This window comes from Pimephales promelas, chromosome 5 (assembly GCF_988280905.1).
Source record: "Pimephales promelas chromosome 5, fPimPro1.hap1.1, whole genome shotgun sequence".
Classification (NCBI taxonomy): domain Eukaryota; kingdom Metazoa; phylum Chordata; class Actinopteri; order Cypriniformes; family Leuciscidae; genus Pimephales; species Pimephales promelas.
Genome location: NC_142773.1, coordinates 30,425,328 through 30,451,758, shown reverse-complemented (window position 1 = coordinate 30,451,758; position 26,431 = coordinate 30,425,328). Strand labels below are relative to the sequence as shown.

Sequence of the window (26,431 nt, the reverse complement as noted above, 5' to 3'; positions counted from 1 at the left end):
CGCTATGGCAAAGAATAAAACTCGAATGAACATCAGAAGGTATGTTGAAAGACACTGTACAGTGCAATTTACCACAATGTATCATACCATTGCACAACTCAATCAGTGTTTTAACCAAAGACATCAATGCAAACAGGTTGCAATTTACAATAACATCTTGCTTCTCTGTCGATGAACAGTTGTTTACCCGTCTAATAAAACAAAAAATATATTAAGTGTCTTTGGAAATCGAGGGTAACACGTATATGATTGATAGGCGACGCATGGACTGTGTCCTTGTCCTGGTTCAACACAGTCTCATGAAGATGCGTATCTATACCACGAGTGTCATTTCTCGTGGCATTTATACGCCAAAAGTGTTTTTTTCGTGTATATGGTACGCACTAAAAAACCCTGGGTTAGGTTTAGGGGGGAGGGGGGTGGGGAGTTCGTGTGTATTATACGCAAAAAAGTGCGTATAATATGTACGCGAAAATCGCGTGCCAAATACACGCAAAAACTGCTTTTGGCGTATAAATGCCACGAGAAATGACATTCGTGCCATAGATACGAACTTTCATGAGATCGGGCTGCCTGGTTACAACTGCTTATTCTCAGTATTTAAACATTCTTAGAAACATTTATGATACTGTAAGTACACAAATCAACAAAATATATAACATTGTTCAAGTGTTTTTTTTTATTTTAATCCAAAAATCTTACATAGTGTGCCTTTAACCTGTTTTTCAATATTTATTTATTTATTTATTTTATTTTTTTTTGTAAATTGGGGAAGAAACAGAATTATGTCAAAAGTTATTATTATAAAACTGACATATATGCACAATTTAAATGTTTGGAAATCAGTTTTAGATGGGTTTCCCGTGTTGAGCACAGCACCATAGTTGAGATATGATTCTTAAGTAGATTGAAAAAAATTAATAACTGTAAGTGAACCAACATTTCAGGAACACCAAATCATACTGACGAGATTTTAATTTAGTCCCTCTCTGCACACTTGGGCCCCGCTGTGCCCCCCTAGATTCCTACAGTCGCCAAGGCTCCTTGGATACGCTGACTGACATCGGCACCTCCCCTCAGTGCAACGTTTCCCTGATGAGCGATGCTCCTATAGCACACTAACAGAGACTTGCCCATTTTGTCAGCCACTTTTCACTAGAGACAATAAGTTGCGCGTTACCACTGTTTTCCCAGAGTTTGTGGGAACTGTGACTCATGCTTCACGGATGGTCGACAGTGTTGTGGTCCCTTTGTGAGTTTCTCCACAGTGCTCTCCCCTGGCTGAGGTTCGCTGCAGCTGTGGCTTCTCAATAGGGCTTATTGTAGACGCGCGGAGTGTGAGCGAGCAGCGCAGTGATTGAGCGGAACGGAGGGAAAGACGCATGTAGTGGAGGGATGCTCCTGAAAATGTTTCCTTCACTCATTCGGGAAGAGCGCGTCTAGAGCGCCTGCGACGTGACGGAATCCTTCTGCATTTTCACAAGAGCATTGACAATTTATACACACGCGAAGGACCAAGAGGAAAAGGTGAGAGTGATTTCGTTTACTGAGGTGCAATACCGTACAGTCTGTCTGAGTGTATTTGCGGTGTCCGTTAACATACGGCTACAAAATCATTATAGAATAATATCTAAAAGTTGAGAAAGGGCAGTAGGCTACTGTTTGTTATTTTATGTATTTATTTTTTCAGAAAATGTCTGTTTTATTTAACGGACTGCAATTTCCTATGGGGAAAAAATAATACAAATGAATTAACGACGTATTTTTAATTCAATATTAAATATGTTCACGCACTGTGCAGTTTCAAATATTGTAAAACAGTGTGGTCAGCATCAAGATTTTAAGAGCCGCTTCTCAAAGTTTCTCTCATTGCCTGTGATGTTTTAATATTCAGCGCTTTCCCTCAGGAGCATCTGTGATGTCCAAAAGTTAAGGTCTGGCAGTCAGCATATTAATCGAGCCGCTGCGAAGTACAATTTCTCAGTCCTAAGAGCAATAGTTGGGACCTTGCCAGAGAGTCACATTTGTAATGCAAATACTGTCGTTTGTAGTGTGACTGTGTGAAAGATTTATTGTTGATGGACAAATAGCCCAATATTAGTTACAGAGGTTGTTGTTTTTACTTTTCTGTGTAGTATTATACCAAAACAAAAGCAGATATAACAGACACAGAGGTGCAGATTTTCTTCACTCCTCCGTATCGATATCAAATACCTCTGTCAGGACGCCACTGCAATGCCAAGCACGGAGGCTTGTAGTAGAAACTTCGCTTGTATTGTTAAGCTGGCGGCCGCTAGGTGGCGCGTTGAGTGAACTGTTTGTGAGGTGATTCAGCTTAGGCTGTCGAAAAATTAATTGTGGATTTGGGTGTGTTGGTCAGAAGGCCTTTAAAGTAATTTTCAGTATTATTCGCAGATTATGTTCAGTTTTATTGTGCTGTCACAATTGCTTACTGGTTAACATGGTTGTGGCATATTTGCACTATTGTGCCCAAGAATAAATGGTTGTCTTCATGAAGGGATGACCAATAAGCGTCGCCCTGAAATTTGGGGTCCCACTACGATTTAAATGCTATAGCCCATGTCATGTTGTTTTTTGGTCCCAAGAAAAAATTTGCCTATGAAAATTGGAACCGCTGTTGTAAAATGCTAGTTGTAGGGGTTTTTACATGTTTGTGAAATGGGACTGGTGTAGTTTTGCCAAGCCATGCTGTACACTGAAAAAAAAAGAAACTAGTAAAATGCATAATCAATTAATTATTGTTATTTTTTTTTATTTGGCTGTGTCACCTTGATGCACTGATTGCACTTTTATGAAAATATAATATGAAAGGGCTTTTTTTTTGTGAAGCATGTAATGAAACAATGCCAGACAAATTGTCTTTTAATCAATTCTAAATGTATTCTTTATTAGAAATTTCTCATAAGCAGCCATATCCAGACCAGATCCTTTCATAATCTTGTCATAGTCACCCTCAAGAGTCTGCACAGCGAAGGGCAGCCATAATAAGAAGGCCATATGCTACCAGTCCGCAGTGTGCTGTGTTTGATGTCCAGATGCCAGGAGCCTTGCTTTGCTCTGTGTTCGACTCGAGCACACTATCCCTGGTGCGTGCCACAATTGCTCTTGCACCGCAGGGGGGCTATGACTAGATAGTGTGTTGAGATGGGTTTTTGGAGCTGAGTCTCTGGCTGTGGCTGTGGGCGCTCTCTCACAGGGCGGTCTGCACTGAAGCCTAAGCTCCTCTCGTCAGATGGCATGGGGGGCTAATGAGACTTCATCATCCTGTCCCAGACCATTTGGGCGATCTGTGCTGAACACAAAGTCCGGGGCCTCAGCCAAACCTGACAGCGAGCAGATTCGGGCGTGGAATGTTAGTGGGGGGCTGGAAGGAGAAGAGAAACAAATATAGTACACTCATGTTATGGCATATTATAGTCGCCTTGTAATGTACAGTAATTCAAAATAGGTTTTTTAGTCACAATCCATTATTTGATCCATCCAAAATAATCAGAGAATAATCTAATAAAAAAAGGATTTGTAATGGATCTTAATACAGATTGCATCAAAGAAGCTTCAAACTTAAAAATAGCATTGTAAATTCATCAATTATGAAACTATTTAAGCTGTAAAGCAGCTCTACAGAAGATAGCAGAGTGAGAGTTTGGTTCCAGAAGTAAAAGCTCCATTCATTTTCTCCATAGGGGAACGACAATGATAACTTTACTAAAGCTAACTAAAACTTTAAATACAGACTTGAGTTCATAGGTTGTTAATTGATGGTATATACTTTTATTTAAGCCATCTGTTTCTATTATTTCAACTTTCAGAGTTCATTAATTATTAAACGATTTCAGTTCAGCTATAAGGTGCACTGCAGAAGGCATTACAGCTAAAGTCAGTTCAATGCTGATTCAGTTCAGTGTGTTGATGTTGTGACATACTGACCTCATGTTAATTTCTGAAAAAGATTCCTTTGCCTAATTGTTGTAATTTTCCTTCATCATTATAGCTTCAGTCCTAATTTTCAGCCCTAAGCAATTTAGTCATGCAAACGTGTCTTAAGATATTGCTTCAGACACACAGCATTAAAAAAAATCCCTGGGTTTGTTTCCTATGTCCTTGTTTGCTGTGTTTTAATGCAAGCGAATGATAAATGATCCATATCACATTCCAACTCTCTATTAGTCTATTCTACGCTATAAGCATTCCAGACTCAAAGCTCTTTTTATTTCACAGAAGTGTTATGTAGCACTTCAAGGAAACTATTGGAGGTCAGAGATAATTGAGATGTGTAGAGGATTATTTTGCCATAACTGTGCTTTCTTGATACCCATCGTCAACCATTTTTGAAAACTTTTTGTTCAGTGAAACGCATAGAGATCTAATCAGCTGCTAAGCACTTGTAATTCCCCTATAAAGTGAAGCTTATGATAGAGATTACAGGCTTTAGATTAGACTTTTCCCCACTGAAGGGTCCTGGCACTGTGGTCTTCTGAAGCAAAGAGCAAGACGCTCTGTTCTTCTCCAGCAGCGCTGGTCCTTTTGAGCTTGGAGAAAATACAAGGGGGGAATGCAATCCCAGAGGGATGCTTTTTGATCTACTCTTCTGTTCACCTTCAGTGCTCGAGCTTCAATTACGCTATTATTTTGCAGAGTTACAGTATCTGTTGAAGTTTTAATGTCACAGATGTGGTTCACACCTTTTATGTAAACCCTATTACCATCAACACGTTGTAAGCTACCACTAATGCTAACACTTTAAAACAGTGACACCTAAACCTGCAATAAATATAATGAATCTTATGCACGTGCTGCGATAATTGCGATAGTTTTGAATTGCCACGCACTCTAAACCCAATATGGAAGTTGTTCTCTCTGTAAAGCGTAGGTCATATCTCATCTTTTCTTGGACAACGAAGGATTTCTGTGGAGATTTGACATCCCGTTCAACATCAAAATAAGCTGTTGAGGCGTGAATCCTGCTGCTGGTGGTTTGAACTGCTAGAAGGACAGATTTCTCTAGAGAACGTGTATGTGCTCTACCTAAATCCCTTTTGAACAGTTTTTTCCAGACTTGTAAGTGTTTCACTTTAAAAGGATGTTAGAAGCACCCAAAAGGCTCTCTCGGACCGAGAAGCTCCAGGGACCCCTTAGGAGAATTTTGTGCCTGGAATTTTGTCACTTCAACTTAGAGTGCACACTTTTAAGTTGTAGTTCTCCTTTACAATTTGGAGCATGAGGGGTTTTGTACAATATAAAAATCCAGTGTCCCTTACATAACACACTTTTAAGGTTTAGTGGAGCTTTGTAGTTCTTAGTAGCAGCTCTTGAGCTGGAGGTTGTAGGTTCAAACCCCAGATGGGTCCATTCATGAGCCACTGCCATTGTACTCTTGAGCAAAGCGCTTAACCAACCCCAGGAAAAGTTTCACACAGGACAAAAGTCACATTAGATTATAAAAGTGACTGATAAATGAAGAATAATATAATGTAACATACATATGACGAGGATAAACTGTGGGTCAAATACATTAATCCAATTGTTTTATTTTGTCAGGAATATTAGTTTGAATTGAAATTCATTTAGATATTTTTCAGTTCAAAATGGTACAACTCTTACATCATAATGAAAAAAAAATCCTTATTAAAACAATTCAATTCTTGAAAAGACAACCTTTTTGTTTTTTAAAGAGAGAATGAAAAAAAAAAAGCCATATAGCCATCATGAAAACAAACCCCTTTGTTGGGACTTTAGATGGTACATATTTGCTCCTCCAAACCGTTGCATTGGAACTCTATCCCTCTCCTTCCGTCTGTTTCCCCCTCCCTCCCTGGTTCCCGTCAGCCCTAAAGATTAATGTGCTCCACTTTCAGCAGTGCTGTCAAACGCCCATCCAGAGGAAAAAGCTGAATGTCCGGTTTGCTCACCTGTAGGGGTCTGCCTGCACCTGCATCTCAGACTGCAACCTCTGAAATGCCAAAAGTCATGTTGTTTAAATCTGTGGTTCAAATGTGAAGTGATATTGAAAAAATCATGGTAAATCAAGTCTGTATCTGTGCTGACAGACTCTCTTTTTGTATATTTCTTTGACTCTTTTCTCTCACTCTGGTTTTCTTCAACCTCTCCCTCTGATGTCTGTTTTCACCGCAGGTTTGAGAGCTTTAGCTACAATCATCGTTCATTCCCGTGGTCTCTCCCACAAATCACCGGTCAGACGTTCTGCTCTATCCCGATACCCGTGCCAGTGCTGAGGGTGGTGCAGTTTCTCAGAAGAGACGACTTAGCCTCAAGATCTCTGGTTCAATACGGAGGAGTGTATTTTTTTTTTGTTTCCTTTTTTTTTTACTTTTATAATTTCATCCAAATGATGCAGATAGGCTCTGCTGTGTGGACTGGACTGACTGTGATGACTATTCTGCTGTTGGCCCAGTGCGACGTGGGCTGCAGGGGGATGACACTGAATTCTGTCCCGCTCCGTCCGGCTTCCCTGAGGCCCATCAGAGCTAGTGTGGGTGCATCCCTTCAAAGACACAAGCGCAACTGGGTGTGGAACCAATTCTTTGTCCTGGAGGAATACACAGGAGATGAACCTCTCTATGTTGGCAAGGTAAAGCAAAATATATCCTCTGGCTGTGATATTAGAGTCTAGTGCACTGAGCCCATTCCTGATGACAACTAGGGCTCAGCACTATTATTTAATTATTATTTTCATTTTATGTTGTATTCATTATGTGATAAATTTAACAAATATCATTAGAAAGGTGGACACATTTTGAAAAATATTGAGAAGGCTAAAATATCCTGGTATTGTTCAAATGTTTGGGGTTATAATATTATTTTTGAAAGACGTCTCTTATGCTCACCAATGCTGTATTATTAGATCAAAACAGTAAAAACAGGCGGAATACTCTGTAAAATAAAGTTTTTCTATTTTAAGAAATTAAAATAGTAATGATGCTGAATTTTCAGGTTCATTACTCCAGTCTTCGGTGTCATTCTGAAATGAAACCTTTCTTATTATTACCGATGTTGAAAACAGTTTAATATTTTTGTAGAAACTGTGATGCATTCTTTTCTTGAAAAGAAATAAAATAGGAATCTTTTGTAGCATTATAAATGGCTTTACTGTCACTTTTGATCAATTTATTGCATCCTTGCTTAATGCAAGTATTATAAAACAAAAAAAATGTCCTACTGACCCCAAACTTTTGAATGGTGTTGTGCATCTTAGATACAGTGTGGTCACTTTTCGGTCAGTGTGTGACTACGTTTACCTCTGAATGTACAGTAGTTAATGTTGCACAATTAAAAAAAAAAAAAAAGGCTTTTATTTCCACTTTTATTTAGCATTGTTTTTTTTTTTTCAAAGAAATCACCCGAAATGGATGTTTATACCAGGTGTAAAACGGATCTTAGAACACGTCCGGTGGCTGCCTGTTAACTGAGCTGACATGTTTATTTAGATAATGCACTTGGGGTGCCCAGAAGCCAGTAGAGCTGTCCAGTCATAGACTTATTTCTCTGGAGTGTCTGGCAATGTCTTGTGCCTTAGCCGCACATGATCGCTATTTCTGCTAAACATGTGATACTAATTAAACATGACTAGCAAGCTATTCTGGACGGACCTGGCATATGCAGGCCTCTTAGACAGACTCTTGCTTTTGTGAGAAATTTTCATTTTAAAGGAGTTGCATCATGAGGAATCATGAGGAAGATACAGAAGAACACAAAAATTACTCAAAAAGAAAAACATTTATTTGCAACTGGAACTGAAGAAGGCTGCAAGGCCGGTTTGTTGAATGCATTGTAACATCAGAGAGAGTGAGAAAAAAAATGCAATTTAAAACTATGAAAAAAATTGAAATTATGTGCTTGAAAGTTGAAGCACTTTTGATTGTCACATTTGCTGATCTTTTGATATAGCAGCAGTATATCTGCCATTTAGAAAGCATTTCTAATTATGGCACAGTGAAACAGATACCCTCGCATACACATGTCTCATCACGTCTCTGTCATGGTAAGGTTTAATAGTACTCTGTGAAGATGTGTCAATCAAGCTCCTTAATGAAGTGCATGTGAAGAACAGATGCTCTGCCTGCATATTTCATACATGTGAACATTTGAATCAGGTATATAACATTACCCCGAGGCTCTTTTAAAAGCTTTGCTAAAATTAATTCACAGAGAAGACAGGGGTTAATGTATGCTGTCCCATCAAAGCCTAGGCTTTGGCTTTTAAAGTGTTTTAGTCATTTTCCCTCATATTGATGACAGTCTGTAAATGAATGTGTAGCTTGTGAATGCCTGATGCATTGTTTAATCAAAACTCTTTGGCATGTGGATGATCATGTTTTTAATGAATATCACATTTGGTGTTTGATCAAACCTCTTTGATGCTATGTGGATTTTATAGTTGTACTGTGATCTACACTAAATGAGCCACACAAAGAAGAAAAAAAAGCATCATCACAAAAGGAAGCGCATTTTCTTTTATGTATTGGCTCCAGTCCTCTAGCAATGTGATTGCTTTATACGCACAGGCTTATAAGTAGTTAGCTCGATGCTAAATGCAAAGACAGCCAAAAGCTTTCCTGTTTTAAGGATAATGAGTCTGATACTCCAACACGCCACCTGCTCTACTATCCTTGGCTTTTACAATACATTATCTCTCAGCCACTACATCACACACCGCTCTACCTTCTCACACTCAAAACCCTGACAGCCAGGTTGAACCTTATTAGATTTTGGCTCATCTCCAATTCACTCTAGCCAGAGGGATCCGGGCAAAAGAGAAGTGACTGAACACAAATGTTTCCCCCGTTCTGAATAATGATCAGTGGAGTAATGTCTCTCTATCTTCCCATAGGAAAGAGAAGTCGTGAAATCTCTTGAAACTATCAGATGTTTCTCCTGGACCATAAAGAGATTATGCTTTGGTTCTCATTTGAAACAGATGCTAATTGTATACCTCTATTGCTGTATGTCAACATATGACACATTTGCATTTAATTTTAATTGATTTGAACAAGTTCTAGGATAAACATTTGAGACAAAGTTGATGAGGCGGAACTGAGAACTCTATTAAACTATGAAAGGGTGACGAGCAATAACATTTTCCTCCTGGTTTCTCTTTCAAATTTCACCATATTTCACGTTTCAAGAGCTGAATGTATTCTGTATGATGGTCATTGGCTGGCTGCTTGTTCTCATTTCTTGGCTTTTTTATGTAGACATTCATCCTTTGATCTCTAGTGAGCATGAAAGATGGTCTTGTTCATCAAGATAAGAGTGGCATAATACAGACATAAAAGACAGGGTCCTCATAAACAACTAACCATAAGATCTATAGACCGTTTTCATATTTTCTTTCTTTTCATGCTTATGCCCTTTTTGATGGTATCAACAGCAAAACAAAAAGATAAGAGTAGTGGTTGACTGAGATGGGTTTTTTAATGGCTGATGCTGATATCTGGGGGGCAGGGAGGCTGATTTATATTTACATATTTTATGTTAATACATATTATTAATTGTAATTCAATTATAAGATGCACACAAAATAGTGAGCCCCTATTTTACATTATTTAACACTTTATTTAAAAGTCACTATAAATTGACAAAAATATGATTGAAAGAAATTAAACTTTTTTTCAGCAAGGACATGTTAATTGGTCAAAGATGACGGTAAAGTTGTGTAAAATATCACAAAAAATAAAATCTTTTCTTTTGAACTTTTTTCTCTATTCGTCAGAGAATCCAGAAAAAAAGCTTTTCTAGAAAAATATTAAGCAACACAACAACATTGTTTTCAACATTGATTATAATGATAATTAATAAATGAATAAATAAATATTCTTGAGTACCAATTCACCAGAGTGAGCATCTTTTGGTGAGCACTCTCTCAGAAAATATGGTACAAAAAAGCTGTCACAACTAAGGTACCCTTTAAAAATGTTATAATGTACATCCAATTAGGTACTAATAACTTAACGGAGCATTGCGGAAATTCTACAATTTCTAACCGTTATTGACACCAGTGGCCGTCAGAGAAACTGCAGCCAGTCTCATGCTCGTTCTTGGTGCGCAGGCTCGTATGAGCACGACCACAGCAACCACAGATGGCTCATTGAGATTCACCAGTAAGTAAGAAAAGTTACTTTGTACTTAACTTAGTACTTGTTACTGTAAGGTTATTGTTTGACAGCTCGGGGTCTGTTATTATATCCAGCGCTGACCGGAGCTCCCTCCAAGAATCAAATGTGGCTCTGATGTTGACTCTTGTCTTTGCCCGATGCTGGTCACTCTCTATTTTGGAGGTGCTAGATAAGGCTCTTTTTTTTTTTTTTACGAGGATTTTCCGTGGGTGTCTGGATTGTGCTGGAGGCTGGTTGCTTCTTTCCATCCACAGAGTCCATTTGAAACACTACTGCAAGCGATTGCCGCTGCTTACTAATTGCTGCCAGACGGATGTAAGCCCAAGTAGACAAGAACGTGCATGACGCGCCAATTTGGACCCGACTCCTCCACACACAATTGAGCCTACAGGCTGATAGAGGCAACTGTGGTGGACAGTCAAGGTGTCATTCTTTCTATTACATTATGGTTGGCTCATAAATGTACAAATGAAAACTCAGTCTTAAAGTTTTTTTTTTTAAGTATAAACCTACACATAGCCCCTTTAATAATAACTTATAACACTTTTGGCACCAATATAAAAGGTCCCTTTTTTTCTGAGAGTGTATGACAGAGAGTAAGTGTACCGCTACTCTGCAATTATCATTGGACACAATTGGATAGATGTTGTATTCTTGAGGTTTGAGGCAAATGGGAGAGCAGGAGATAAATAGCCTGAGAAAACCCAGACAACTTCTGGCAAATTTAGATTTGCTCTGAAAGTTAGTCGGGGGAAGAGCTCATTCAAGCCCATTTCCAATCCGTCGAAATCGCGGCACCAATCAGAAACTTTGGGGCGGGCTTTACACGATGACGACAGCGCTGGGATTTTGAAGCAGATTTTGTTGCCTGCATTACAAAGATGGATGCCGCCGTCGAACATCACTCGTTCGAATCAGCTATCACGTCTGTTTTAAGCGATTTGAACGTTTCCTTTTTGTTAAAAACCGAGCAAAGAACAACACTCGGAGATGTTTCTCTGCCGGCCGCCGCTCTGCATACGTCATCTCCTTCATCGCTCTGATTGGTTTTAGGTCAACACGTGACGTCCGTTGGTGACGCCCCTCTGGAAATGATTTGTCTATGATGCTTTGCCAGACCATAGCTCAGTTACAACTGAGAATGGTCTGGTTTTAACCAGGCTAGGAGATAAGGTCTTATTGGTCTTCAATACAGTTTCATGGAAATTGCAAAAATAATATTACTTAAAACTTTACATAAAAGGTAGACATGCACACTGTTTCAATGTTAGGCATAAGTTTTGGCTTCTGACCTTTTGACCCTGATCTAACAGAGAGCAGAGACTAACCCCTTTCAGCAGCAATTTGGTTTGATGATGCTCTTAACTTCTAACAACCCTGATTTTCATGTTCATGCAGAAAGTTGAAAGATGCGTTGTGCTCCTATAAAGAGACAAACACTCTTCCTATGCAGAGATTTGATGTTGTGACTCAAGGCTGATTGAAGAAGGACTTTGATGCTTCCAGAGAGTAAAAAAAAAAGTACAACCTTTAGAAGCAATTTTTATATCAACTATCGTCATCTTTTCATCTATATCTTTGCTTTTTTGGTTTTAACCAGTCTTTGTAAGAAACATAAGAAAACTTTAATATCCGTCTCTAATTAACTCTTGAAATAACATTTTCTTCTCTTGGTTTTATGCTTTATTGATTGCCTCTCACTCTTGATTCATGCTGGAAAACAAGATTTTTCTGTTACTGTGAACAATGAGCAGAGAAGCGTACAGAGCGGCTTATTCATAATCAAACAAGCAGTCTGACATACAGCAGTCCAATCTGCTCACCCGTTATTATCTGTGAAATTATACCAGAATGAATTTAATGAATATGTCTTAGCCATCTTGATATCGTACCATCAGTGACTGGGATTATTGCCCATGGTGACCTCTCTGCAGCCTGATGAATATGGATATGATAGGTCCAGCTTGAATAAAATGCTCAAACGAGAGGGATGTCAAAGAGAGTACAATGAATAATGCATATCCGTGTCTCCGGGGTGAGTTCAGTAATATCAACAATTATTAGAAATGACCCCAGTGTCTCGACTGAAAGTACACATTCATTACAGTACTTCCAGGCGAGTTCACTTCGGAATAAGCATAAACAAGTGTCCGATGTCATTAATAGTTCCATCACAATTCCAAGTTTCCTGGACTTTTATCCTGCCGCGTAATTAAAAATCTCGAATCGCACTGATTTGACGACTCGCAGCAGCTTGTTGCCCTCTCGTTCTCATCTTTGAGCATCATAAGATGTGCAGGGCCCGTCCGTTTAAATCCCTCAGCTGGGTGTTGAATGTCCGATCATATTCTGCCTATATTTGTTGAGTACACCAGAGAAAAAGGCTTTGAATCTGGCTCTAATTGGAGGGGATCCTTTGATGGTGCAGTTTGTGCAATAGCAAGGTGGGGAACGTTCCCAGGCCGATTTCCGTCACGGAACATTTGCATTTCCTTTTTCCTAGCCTGCCAAAAACAACTCGTAGCTCACCTTCTAAATGCGCGCTTAATAAGAAGCAGACCGTGAGTGCCGCTGTAACCCTGCGGCGAGGATGAGGGATCTAGACTTTTCTCCCCTTCTGGCCACCGGGAAGCCTTTCGTCAGCCAGGCCAAGCTGATTAAACGAACCCTCCGTCGCGCCCGCCCTCCCACCACATCAATGATTTGCGCAAGCTGAATTAAACAAAATGAAACAGAAGAGAAAGAGCTCTTTTCATGTTGCAGATCAACAAGCGTTCCCCAAATCCTCTTTGGAGTGATTTCTAACATATGCTGGGTAATTAAATGCAGTGCGGGAGAAGATGGGGCGCTTTTCATCTGCTTCCAGTCCGTACTGGTCCATGCCACGGCTATTTGTCATCAGTGCAGATGAAAGTCATTGGGTTGGCAGTCACGGCCTGGGCTCTGGTGCCAACCCTGCATATGCTTGCGCAACTACACAATCAACAAGTAGGGGTTCACACCCGAACGCCCACAAATAGAGATGGTAAAGAAAGTGAATCGTGTCTTTTCAGATAATTAAGGCTGAGGGCATTGAGGGTGTCTAGTCGCAGAGGTGCTTTTTTATAGAATCTGGTGGAGTCTCTCTCATATGGAGAGTGATATGAGCTGACACCACTGACTCTAATGACAGGGAATAAGGAATCCTCCACAAAAAGGGAGAGATGTGGCTCGCACCTCCTTGGCAAAGAGCAGCTCCACAACACAATAAAATACCATTTGCATTTATATAGCACTCTGCAGGTGTTGATTCAGATGAAATATTACAACAGGGGGAAGAATCCCACACCACGAAAGCGTATTGAAAGGCACAGGCAAATAGATCCAATATGTAAAAAGCTATCAAGTACAAATGACTGCCTTTCCTCACAGAATCAGTCGTTTGCCTTTTATTATAGACTGGATTTTAGCGTGGCTCCTGATTACCCGGGGTGGTAAGATGGTTTTAAAAGCAAAGGAGAATGACATTGGAAAGCACTACATCATCTGAGCTTGGAACAGGGGAGACAATGCAGGTCCTGGGTCTGTCGTTATCCATAAGAGTCGCAAACAGCAAGCATTGATGTACAAACAGCTCCGGAATGGCAAGCTAGGTTTTTTTCACCTTTAAATGGTGAGCCAAGGGTATTTCGGAGGCAATTGCGGCTTTAATGAGACTGTGCGTGTCTACGCGTATGTGCTTACGCAGCGATTATTAATAGCTGACAAACTAACATGCCTTACTTCAGTCCGTGTTTGGATTTGTTTAGTTGGTGTGAATGCAGTTTTTTTTTCTTCTAAATGTGTACCTAAATGATTATTGATGAAGGGCTCCAGACTAATATTAGAGAGCAGTGGCACTAGATTTTATGGTGCCAAGGGAAGGGGCAACACGAATCACCCTAATTAGAATAATATTACATCATTTATCAAAAACACATTTTCTTTTTAATATATATCAGCAACAGTAACATCTGTAAGATGTGTAAACTAAAAACCTAATTATTATAGGGAAATAATTAAATATTTTATAATTAAATCATTAAATATAAGGGGGTGGTGATGGCGCAGTGGATAAGACACATGCCTTTGGTGTGAGAGACCTGGGTTTGAATCCACTGTGAGACACCAATGTGATAAAAGTGTCAGCTACATGAATAAATGTAAATGTAAAAATTCTGATCGTGTGACTAAGTTTGTATTCTACAGCCCTTGATTTTACTTTATTGTATCATACATTTGGAGTTCACGGTAACATGGGTAAAATCATGTAGGTTAAATGGCTCCTCACTACCATATAAAAAATTAAGCATTTGGTTTCTTGCTAAAATACTGTACTGTAAATATTCCCTTACCTCTGTTATACATTTAATACAATACACATGACTGTCTTAATAATATAGTATTCAATATGTCTTTACCATATTTTTTGCCAAAATACCATGGTTACAGTTAACGTTAGTACAGTTAATCCATATAGATGTAGGTGATTTGTGGATTGATCAGCCTTCTAACTTTGATCAATTCAATGTTTCTCTTATTTTCCACTTTAAAAGGGTCATGAATTGAGCAATAAATGTTTTCTGAAAGCTCCGAGCCACTCATTTTGACACATTGTAACGTAATAACTCAGATTTTGTCACATTATAACGTAATAGTGTGAGTGTCACACATCAGCCTGTTCTCATGTGAATGCGTCTCTATAGCACGCAGTGTTTTTTATCGTGCAGTTTACACACGAAAATGAGTTTTCACGTGCATTTTATACGCAGTTCATTTGCGTGTAATACACCCGCACCCCACACCCATAATTCTACCCTAACATATAATACACACGCACCCCATACCACTACTAAACCTACCCTAACCAACCCATGCATATCCTATCCACATAAAAAGTCGCAAAGCATTGTACGATAAACACACTGCGTGCTTTAGTGTGACTATTATTTGTTCTTAGTTTCTGTTTTCACGGACTTTCAGTTTGTTTTCATCAGTCACACGTGTTTCTTTGTCTTAAGTTCTCGCAAGTCATCAGTTGTCATGGACACTATCTAATCACTATCTCATCTAATCACCACTTCTGTTTGTTATGATTTTATTATCTCTGTTTATTTAGTTCCTCTGTTTTCAGTCTTTGGTTGTATGTGTTTTTGTATAAATCTTGTATAAATTTTAAATTTGCCGCCTTCAGTCTTCCACATCTAGTGACAGAGATGAAAGATTGCCTTTACTGAATCAGTTCAACACCTATTTCTACTTCATTGCATCTTTGGCCCCTCCCACAGGCGCAATAGTGAGATGCTAAAGAGATACGGGATCATTGGGCTAAAAAAATAACATTGCCATTCTTTCTCCAATGATTCTGGATTGATTCTGAAAATTTCAGAATAGATTATGAGCTTAGTTTTTAACCAGATGCACGGTGACGCTGCGTGTGCTTTAGGAACACCCGCATTCTGCTTGCTTCCAATTCCGCAGAACACCACTCGAACCATCCATAAAATAATCTTTCATAAAGTTCTGAAAGGTTGAAGCGAATTATGACTATATTGGCTGGCTTCATTGCATAAGATATGCGCTGTGAGAAACACACGTTTTACTTTGTTACGCTAGCATACGTGTGCAGTCTCTCCCACCAGTATTTTTATTAAATAAATGCTCTACGAAGGCATCAATTATGTTGTTTGGAATGCAGTGGGCATATATTTAAAAATATTAAACTCACTGACAGAAAGCTGCTTTCAATTTCAAATGCTTGTGCGCTTTGTGAAGAGTGCTCGTATAGGCAGCTGTTTACATGGTTAAATGTACTTGCATCTCAAATGTTTTTTTTTTTTTTGACGCGAAATGAATGTACTGGAAACACAACCTTATGTCTCAAGGATGTATGTATCAAAACAGACAGGACAAACCACATCTTATATTTCAGATATATAAGATATCTGAGTAGTAGTGTGAATGCAGTTTACTAGATTACTAGATGATGTCATCAGTTATAATCAAATAACAGTAAAGATCAGAAAGAGAACAATCACATTCAGATACTCTTAAATACGGAAAGCACTCTTTATTTATTGCATGTAGCCTACTGTTTTTTTTTTGTTTGTTTCTCTTCATCATCTTCCACTTGTTTTTTTTTAATATGCTATATTAGCTTATATAATTAACTTTTAACATACAATTGTTTTTATTTAATTTGTACTTTGCATTTATTTTAAACAGTACTTATAATTACATATGTAATTCAATCAGTAAGAATAATAATAATATTTAAAATTATTCAAGTTGGTAAACACCACACTAAGCATTGGTATAACAATGGAATGCAAACCTGTGGTAAATTATTATTATAAAATAACTCCGCAACAGTAAGCCTACTTCCTCTTCATGTTTCTAGTCATATTAGCTTCAAGTACTGGATCAAACAACCTTCATTTTTTCTGTCATTTCCTAAAGGAGAGGGTAGCCTATTTTTGCATTGATAGCATGACTAGCATTGCTCTTTGAGGATGACTGTGCTGTTTCAGTCTGATGAACAAAACATGAAACTCCCACACAACGAGGTTAGCACAGTGACTCGACATCTAGTTTGTTTAAGAATCATCTAACATTACAAGTTTTCCACATGGCTGCTGGTTAGCATTATTGCAATTAGCTGTTGTGCTTCATTAGCACTGCTATTCTAAAGCTAAGGGATTTAAGTCTAACTGATTAGATGCATTAAAATGGCATTATCTATTTTGTCTCATAATGTTTTGTTGGTGAATGCTTCATTTTTAGTTTATTTCTTTATTATCGGGTCCCATTCTGGTTTTATTATAGTGAAGATAAAAATCATATTGAGCTAATTTTGTCTCTTCAAAAAGCGTCATCAACATGAGTACCACTGTGAGTTTAGGTGAAGCTGTAGCTACAAGTAGGCAATGGCTCAGGATGGGAAAAGACCACTTCCCTGTTTTATTCATATCTTTGTCACCTTGGATTTACCATCAAAACTTTAAGCACAAAAAACGGCACAGCACTTGCATTTGTCTGCCAAGACGTGCAAAGGATGCGAGCTGTTATTCTGAGACAAGAAGCGATGAGAAATGCTTTACACTATAATAAAGGTGAACAGGCACATGCAAGGTATACATAAACAGGGCTCCTGACTGGGAATAAATGTTTGCATTTTGTGAACTTTTGCCTTGCAATTAAGTTGTCAGAGGTCCTACTGGTTCTGCTACAAATTAAGTTGCCCAACTCTCTTAAGCCTGGAACACACCAGGCCGACGCCGACGAACTAGGGCCGATTAAAGCCGACTGTGTTGTCGCCTCTCATCGGGGTGAAATGCTGCACTTGAACACACCGAGAGAACTACAGGCGACTGTCAGCTAGAATGTGCATTCTGCGCCTGCGTGTAATGAGCCAACTGTCTATTTCTGCTGACATATTAGTCTATATTTGTCATTCAAAAAGGAAAACCGACGCTGCCGGCTGCAGATAAACATTCAAACTTGCTCATTTGCTGCTCAAGTTTGATATTTTTTGCCACTTTAATTTGAAGCAGACATTTTTTTTTTGTAATAATATAAACATACAGTATCATCCTAATTGTCCTTTGTGAAATAAGCAATTTCTACACATCTATTTCTTGAAACTTATTCTGCAGTACTTAATTCTCAGACAAGAGGCATGTCCATTGCTTTGATTGAGTAGATCGGTTAATGGGTAGATAGTTAATTAACGGAGGCACCATCTGTAATATATCTTGCTGTGCAATTTTAGACGCAGCTTCTGAATCGCTATGAAGAAATTACACTAAATCAGAGTGAACGCCTCGCCAGTGCCGATCACTCCAGCAACAACACCCATATCAATTGTGTTATTTATTATGAAGTTCGTTTCAGATTGAAAGTCACTCATTATGTGAGATGGTGAGGAAAGTAACTGATTCGTGCTGGCAGGCAAGACACTTCCACATTTGCCACATCCATAATCTTTCTGTATTTGGAGGGAGTGAGAGTGGCTAAGAGAGGGAGCATCATATTAAGGGCACCCCTGCAGGATCCAAGGAGGAGACAGATGAACATAAATTAGCTGTGTGTAAAACAGCGTTTGTAATCTCACAACGTAATTGGGCTTGCTGGTTTGCCAGAGACAGATGACAGGGATGTAATGACACTCTTCATTTATCTTCTTTATTGTGGTGGAATGCGTTGGCAGCATGAGACTGGTCCCGGTCCAGATGAAGGAAACGTTACGTTGTGCTATCATCCACGTCAACAACAACCCACATTGCTGATTTACAGAGTCAGACATGACATGACTCAGCCGGATAGTTCGTTAGGGGTGGTGAGATTGCTGGCAGGTCTTACTAAAGGCTGAGAGAGAAAAGGTGAGCACTCATCCCAAGACTTTGCCATCCTAACTGGCTTCCTCCAGTATAGTTTTCTTCCTCAGGCTCAGTTTTTCTTTCCTTTCGTTCATGTTTTAACTTCTTGTTCTTGTTCTCAGCAGCCCATTAATGTGCACCTTTTGTCGCTCCTTGGTTCTCTATATCTTTCTGGTCGAGAGATTCGACCAGACATTTCTTCTCATACACACACACACACACTCACAAACAAACAAACAAACATACATATGAGCTGATTATATTGATTGAAATACTTGGCACAGATATTCCAGTATTGTTTTAAGTCTTCTTGTTTATATTCCCTGTGTTGCCGTATTTCCTTTTGAAACAGGGAGACTGGGCAGGTCATACTGAAGGATTTGTTTTCTTCTTATTTTTTTCTTACATAGCCAATTGATTTTAGTTCCGTCATAGCCATGAACCTTGATTTGCTTCTTGGAAGTTGATTGCTTTTTATATTACGGTAAGGGACAATTAATTTTGATTGGACAAAAATCTGTGTAGTGCAGAAATTAGTCATCAATTATTTCATTTATTCGTATGTTCCTGAAACTTTTAAGTTTGGGGTCTGTTATATAGGGTATATATATATATATATATATATATATATATATATATATATATATATATATATATAATTATTATTATTATTTAATGAGTCTGTCATGTTCACCAAGGCTGCTTTTGTTTGATCTAAAAAATAAAAATAATAAAAATCACAACAATAACTGCTTTCTATGTTAATGTATTTTAAAATGCTATTCCTGTTATGCCAAAGCTGAAATTCACTGTCACATGCAGATTTTCTGCTCAAGATACATTTGTTATTATCATTAATCATGACTATCATCAACACAGTTGTGTTGTGTTAGACTTTTGTGGAAACCATGATTTTTGACTTTTAGACATTTTTATGACTTTTTTCAGGACTCTTTGAATAAAAAAATCAAAAGAACAGCTATTATTTTAAAATAGAAATATTTTGTAACATTATAAATGTTTTACTTGGATTAATTTAATGCAGCCTTGCTAAATAAAACCATTCATTTTCAATAATAATAAAAAATACCCCAAACTTTTGAACGGTAGCCAAAATACATTATAAGCTATACTGTTAGAGAAGAGTGCTCGTATAGAGCCAAAAATGAGCCTAAATTGTGTTTGCATTGTTTTTTGTTAAATTTTAAAGGCAGTAAACAATTTTTAGCAACCACGTTACTAAAAGTCAGTGAACAAACTTTTTGAACTTCTGAGAATGGTAATATGTTTGACAGCTTTATTTAGATAAAAAGATATACATTTATTGTAATCGTTTTAGATGAGTTTGTGAGCTGGAGCGATATAGCTGAGCACACACAATCTAATGATCTGCAGTCATCATCACGGTGAATTATGGTCAGAATAAACATTTGAAAAAAGCAATGCAGAGCCGAGCCACACAACAGTCATCAGACTGGAGTTGGCCTTGGAGAATTGCCAGCACTGACATCCAAACACACATTTACTTTGATTAATTAGCCTCAAATGTCATTAGCACACTCGGTTTCTGCACTGAAGCCATTGTAATTTTTGATTAACTCACATCATATGTGGAGCAGCGCTGCATTATTGGCAAGTAAACTGCAACCTAAACCAGATGTGACTAGATGGGATTTTTTTCCCCCTTTATGCAGTCCTGTGGTGTGAAAAATGAATTAAAAGTACAATTCCATATAAAGACTCAGTTCAAATGTGGGCATAAACTGCATGCGTAATATAAAATCATTAAAATAATGGTTTTAGATGAATTATAGCATGTCACACCACAGGACACTGCATGCGTTCTACCCAAATTCAGTCGTTCATTTACTTTGTCCCATGAAATGCAACTATGACACAACAGACAATCATTCTGAGTATGTCTGGGACATACAAGTTATCTTTTCATACCGGCAAGATTATGTACATTAAAGTATTGTTCAGCAGTAAAAGTCAGTGTATTGTGAAATGCGGATTTGAAGTCCAAATCCAAATTTCAGATTTATAGGAAAGAAAAGCAAAGGGAGGGAAAGCTAAGGACTTGGCTTATAATCCCCAATGGAGCAAAATAAAGTCTTCAAGAAATAAACAAGTAAATAGAATCATTCACTGCTGGTGACAGAAATACCAAGCCAGTTTCCATATAATGTTAACGGCATGAGAAAAAGGCTCATAATGAGGATTTCTGGATTGTGAATTAAATTGGTTTATTATTACGGATGTGCATTGTTGCCACTATTTAAGCACAATGGTAAATTTAAAGCAACAAACCATGTATAATTGTCTTGCTTCTCGCAAAACTATTGTACACTCATAAATCTGACCAAACGTTTAGGACAGAACGACTGACCTCAAATAACTTCTCTTCTCTGCTGGAGATGGTTTAACCCCATTTATTAGTTAAACCACTGCAGAAGTACTTCCACATGAGTAAATAGAATTAATGGCATTATTCATTACTATGCTCACTAGACGACCATTACAATAATGATCCACTGTTTTCTCTTTTCATCTTTCATCATAGCTTCATTCTGACGTGGACAAAGGTGAGGGCAATGTGAAATACGTGCTCAGAGGTGAAGGTGCAACCTCCATTTTCACCATCGATGAGAAAACAGGTGACATACACGCCACGAAGCGCCTGGACCGAGAGGAACAGGCCTACTACACGCTGCGAGCTCAGGCCCAAGACCGCGCCACCAGCCTGCCAGTCGAACCAGAGTCAGAGTTCGTTATCAAAGTGCAGGATATTAACGACAATGAGCCCAAGTTCCTGGACGGCCCTTACAATGCTCAAGTTCCCGAAATGTCTCCTGTTGGTAAGTGCCTTGGATTTGTTCATACAAAACTAAAGATGGAGGATCTTTAGGCTGGGTTAGCTGAGGATCACCTAAGAACAGGGATACACATAACGAATGCCCCTGGTACAGGGCACTTGTTTGTCAGTTTGACCACGCAGTGCGTAGTAGCTGACAATCACGCAAACATTGACATGCTTTTTTAGAAGAGCAATTAACATGCTGACTGCCACTGTCTGTCCAATTGCGTGAACAAAGCCATTAGCCTCTGTGAATGCAAGCGACCCTTGTCCTCAATGACTGCTTTATAGATCCATTTAAATTCATTAGCAGTCAACCGGTGATGAATGGATTTGATTAACAAGAAAATGATTAATTTAATTTGGTAATTAAGAAACAGGAGATTTCTGTTTTTTTTACACAAGTCAGAAGACCGCAACCTAACCCAGGCACCCTCTCGCTCACGCCAGACGTCAGCATGAGACCAAATGGAAAGTCACAACATATGCCTTTATACTCCCATCCAATCACTTTCACACATAACGGTTTCGGAATGATGTGTGTTTAAGGGCTGACCATATGCCATGTCCTTAACTGGCTATAAATGTATCAGCCTGTTGAATCTAAAGCGCCTAAAGTGATTTTGCAGAGGTACAAGGTTACCTACAACCGACTAAATCACATCGCACCATCTTATAAAGAGTAACACTCATTTGGCCTTGGTCCCTGAGGTGAAGTGTTGCCATGGTGCTGTTTTTTTTTTTTTACACTCAGCTGTGCCTCCAGATGCTTAGGTTACCAATATGACAACATCTGGGCCTGTCCCCAAATGTCTGCTCTAGTTTTTTACAAGCAAACGCATTTAAGACTAATCTGCGTATTCTGAGGAACACCGCAGTTTGGAGTGGGCCTGTAAATTGTGCTCAAATGAGGGCCTGGCACTTTCCATTAGCCATTTTATAGTTTAAATAAAAAAAATCTGGGAAATATCTGTAAAACAGCACTAAAATTCCCTTTGTGGTCTAGTAGAACTGGATAAGTAATAGTACTATCTGAAGTATTTCACGTTTAATAATTCTGAAAGAAATGAACACTTTTATTCTGCAGCACGTGATGTAGCCCATTGGATTGATCAAAAATAACAGTAAAGACTTTAATATTCTGTATATGTAACAGTATTTTTCAAATAATATGCTGTTAAATAATCTTTCTAATCCTGCATCACGATTTCCACAAAACTATTAAGCAGACCATCTGTATTCAATATTGATAAGAAATGATTTTTGAGCACCAAATCAGCATATTAAAATGATTTCTGAAGGATCATTTGACACTGTAGACTGGGTTAATGATCCTGAAAATTCAGCTTTGTCATCTCAGGAATACATTTTATTTTAAAATATATTAAAATATACTAATATTTCACAATCGTAATGTTTTTGATGTATTTCAAATAATAGCACTCTTGGTTTTTCTTAAAAAAAATAAAAAAACCTGTAAAACCTTACAAACCCATAACTTGTATTATGCTGTGGATGTCATTGTGCAAAAAAAGACAAACAAAACACAAAGTCATGATAAGATAAGGGAAGGCAAGTGAAGGCCACATACAGATTTGTGCTTTAAGTTCTTGTTTTGCAAGGATGCATGGCATCACAAGCTCACTACTCTGTAATCTAGACGGGCACAAGAATGAAAAAAAAAATAATGAAGCCACGCAATATATGTTTCTGTCCGAGTTTCTTTGTAAATTTATGCAAACAATCAGAAAAGTAATTTAGGAATAATGCAGTATTTCTATCCCATGTGTTCAATAAAACATAATCGTGATTTCTGGGGAAATTGGCATACAATGGAAATGAAAGTTGTCACTGGGGAAGCCATATCAAATGTGATTACAAAATGCTCTAATGAACTTCATGGATGTGTTTTGAAGCAAATGCCTCGTTTCTGGAACTGACAGCGTATCAGATGGCTCAGGGATGAACGAACAAGACTTTTTAAATGCACAACTGAAAAAATTTGACACTCAGCATTTTTGTTTTTATTTCGTTTTTTTACTATCTCAAAATACAAATCCAGTCAGAACTTTGGGATCAGTAAGATTTCGTTTTTTTTTTTTGTTTTGTTTGTTTTTTGTTTGTGTGTGTGTGTGTGTGTGTTGTTGTTAAAACAAATTTGTACTTTTCTTTTAATCAAAATATATATTTTTATAATGTTACAGAATATTTCTATTTCAGATAAATGTTGTTCTTTTAAACTTTTTAACTTTTTATTTATCAAATCCTGGAATAAATATGATCATGCTTTCCCAACACATTCTCACCCCAAGGCGTCACCTTTGACCATGCTTCAATATTTGACGTTTTAGGCGCCCTTTAGCGTCACTTACATGACGCGATCCTACGGCGTCATCTAACTGGGCGCCTAAAGCGTCAGATATTGAAGCATGTCCAAATGCTTCCCAAGGCGTCAGTTAAGTGACGCCTTGGGGGTGAGAATGGGCTGGCTTTCCACAAAAATATTAAGCAGCACAATTGTTTTTAACATTGATAATAATCAGAAATGTTTCTTTGGCATATTAGAATGATTTTTGAAGAATCATTTAACAACGAAAACTGAATTCATGAAAATTCAGTTTTGCAAGAATAAATATATTAAAATGTTTTTTTTTTTTTTTTTACAAATAAATGCAACCTTGCTGAGTATAAAAGACTTGCTGGATCAGAACAATGGACAATCTACATCCTAATGTTTCTTTATAGGTTTACTTGAGCTCGTTCATGTTTCTGTGATAGGCTGCATCAGATTTCAGTTTTGTAATCAAGTGAGGCCCAATGCTTATGAATCCAGTGTATGTCTGGTAACATTTTGACCAAATTAGGTGGATGATTTTTTCCAGGCACGTCTGTGGTTGAGGTTAAGGCAACTGACGCAGATGATCCCACATATGGAAACAGTGCCAGAGTTGTGTACAGCATCCTTGAGGGACAACCCTATTTCTCAGTGGAACCAAAAACAGGTATGCAGAATTTACAAATGTTTATTTCTTTGCAATGTCGTGAGTAAAATATTCAGACACTAAAATTCAAAGATTTAAAGCTTATCCAGCAACATGATTCTCACACGTCGATCTCTTTAGCTAAACCTTTTGAAGCAGTGTACCTTTTAAATCAGATTAATAATAAAAAAAAAAGTTAACTTGAGCAAGAATTCTTCTCAAGGCATTGACATGGTAACCACCAATTCCTGTAATGGAAATATGGAAACGTCTGGAGACTGCTATTTTGATTGACTCACTTAAAGACAGAAAAAGTTGATGGTACTTGCGATGAAGTTACTGCCGCACATTAGCAACTGATTACAGGGAATGAAATCCTTAATGTAATCAGCACTCTAGCTGTAACTGAGGTCATTTCCACATATGGACTCAATCAACTGGGTAAATTACAAACCTTGATTAAACTTTTTCTCCCTTGTCTTTTAAAGTATACAGCAAATTTTAGAGACGTCGCCACAACATGCGGGGGAAAATGAAGCTAGATATAGCAAATAGCAGCGGTTATTGATGAGGATTTATCGTAGCTTTCTGTGTGCAAAAAAGGAAGTAGGTACCATTTAATCACTCTCGGTGTGCCAAGGAATAATTCCAAAACTAACAATGACTTGGAGAGGAAATTGATTTACAGTCCTGCAATGGCTTCAGTGAACTTGACTCATTGATGAGAGATCCATTATGATATGGCCTAACAAATCTGAAAAAGGTCCTTACTGTTTAGATTACTAAATGGTAATCCTATTTTAATTGATGCACACTCCATATCCCTATAATACAGAAGGGAAGTGATCCATATTGTAATCTAGATGCTTTTTCACAGCTCTTTCAGGCCAGAAGGATGTTATCATTACACAGTACATCTCATGCATCAACACCCCCCATATTTCTTACATTTTAATCAACACTAGGCAGGCAGCAGTAAAACAGTTCAAACTTTTCTGTGCAGGCATTGTGAGGACAGCTCTGCCCAACATGGATCGAGAAGCACGGGACCAGTATCTTTTGGTAATCCAAGCCAAAGACATGGTTGGCCAAATGGGTGGACTCTCAGGCACCACGTCGGTGACGGTCACGCTGACGGACGTTAACGACAACCCGCCCCGCTTTTCACGGAGTATGATTCTATTGCCGACTATAAAGCAAACGTGGACATGATCCATCATTATCGCATGCTGTGTCTCCATTTAAATTGCATGAGTGCAATCTGAGATGTTTAATAACTCAGGCTGATCTTGTATTATAGAGATCAAGCGCTCGCGGTAGTTGCTGTGTAATTATCAGGTAGATGATCTTCTGAATAGAACTGAACAATCTTCTTTTATAATAGAGGATTTTTTAGATTATTGTCATAGTCCTTTCTGGCCCTATTTTTAGCTGCACACCGCCTTAACCACCATCATTATGTGTCCGGGAAAGTGTAGAGCTCAGACTATCCTCGTGCTTTCTATATCTATAGAGTGGCTTACCTGCTACGGAGCAGAGGGATACATTATTAGCTCAGACCCGGCCCTAACAGCTGGGTGATAAGGAAGGAAAAAAGAGAAATAGCATCATCAATAACCTCTGTGTGCGGGTGTGTGTGTTTGTCGGGTCTCTTTTGCAGAATCCTATCAGTTTGCTGTGCCTGAATCCCTGCCTGTGGCGTCAGTGGTGGCCAAGATAAAAGCCTTGGATTCTGACATCGGACCAAGCGCTGAGATGGACTACAGAATTATAGAGGGCGACGGCCTTGGGGTGTTCAGGGTCGCACCAGACAAAGATACCCAAGAAGGAGTCATAACTCTGCAGAAGGTAGGCCATAGACAGCCCAAACCTTATATGTACGTTCAGCCCCATTGCTATGAAGGCAAATAAGGAAAGGCAATACATTTTTATGCCGGTGAAGGGAGTGCGATGAGAAACTGTGCTAGATGTAAAGAGTTTGTATCTTCAGTTACTGTCAGGGGTTAATCCGAGGCTACGCATACAGACACTAATTCCGGATAA

At 38.4% G+C, this 26,431-nt stretch overlaps 1 protein-coding gene across 1 annotated transcript in view; it reads left to right on the top strand.

Annotated features, from left to right (window-relative positions):
* The first annotated feature begins 1,112 nt into the window (after positions 1 to 1,112).
* Positions 1,113 to 26,431, top strand: part of cdh7a (cadherin 7a) — a 50,756-nt gene continuing 25,437 nt past the window's right edge. The window contains exons 1-6 of the mRNA XM_039677642.2: positions 1,113 to 1,527; positions 6,154 to 6,610; positions 21,114 to 21,408; positions 24,290 to 24,409; positions 25,392 to 25,559; positions 26,049 to 26,236. Coding sequence (XP_039533576.1) covers positions 6,368 to 6,610; positions 21,114 to 21,408; positions 24,290 to 24,409; positions 25,392 to 25,559; positions 26,049 to 26,236 — 1,014 coding nt within the window. The 5' untranslated portion in view covers positions 1,113 to 1,527; positions 6,154 to 6,367. The remainder of the gene's footprint in view (positions 1,528 to 6,153; positions 6,611 to 21,113; positions 21,409 to 24,289; positions 24,410 to 25,391; positions 25,560 to 26,048; positions 26,237 to 26,431) is intronic.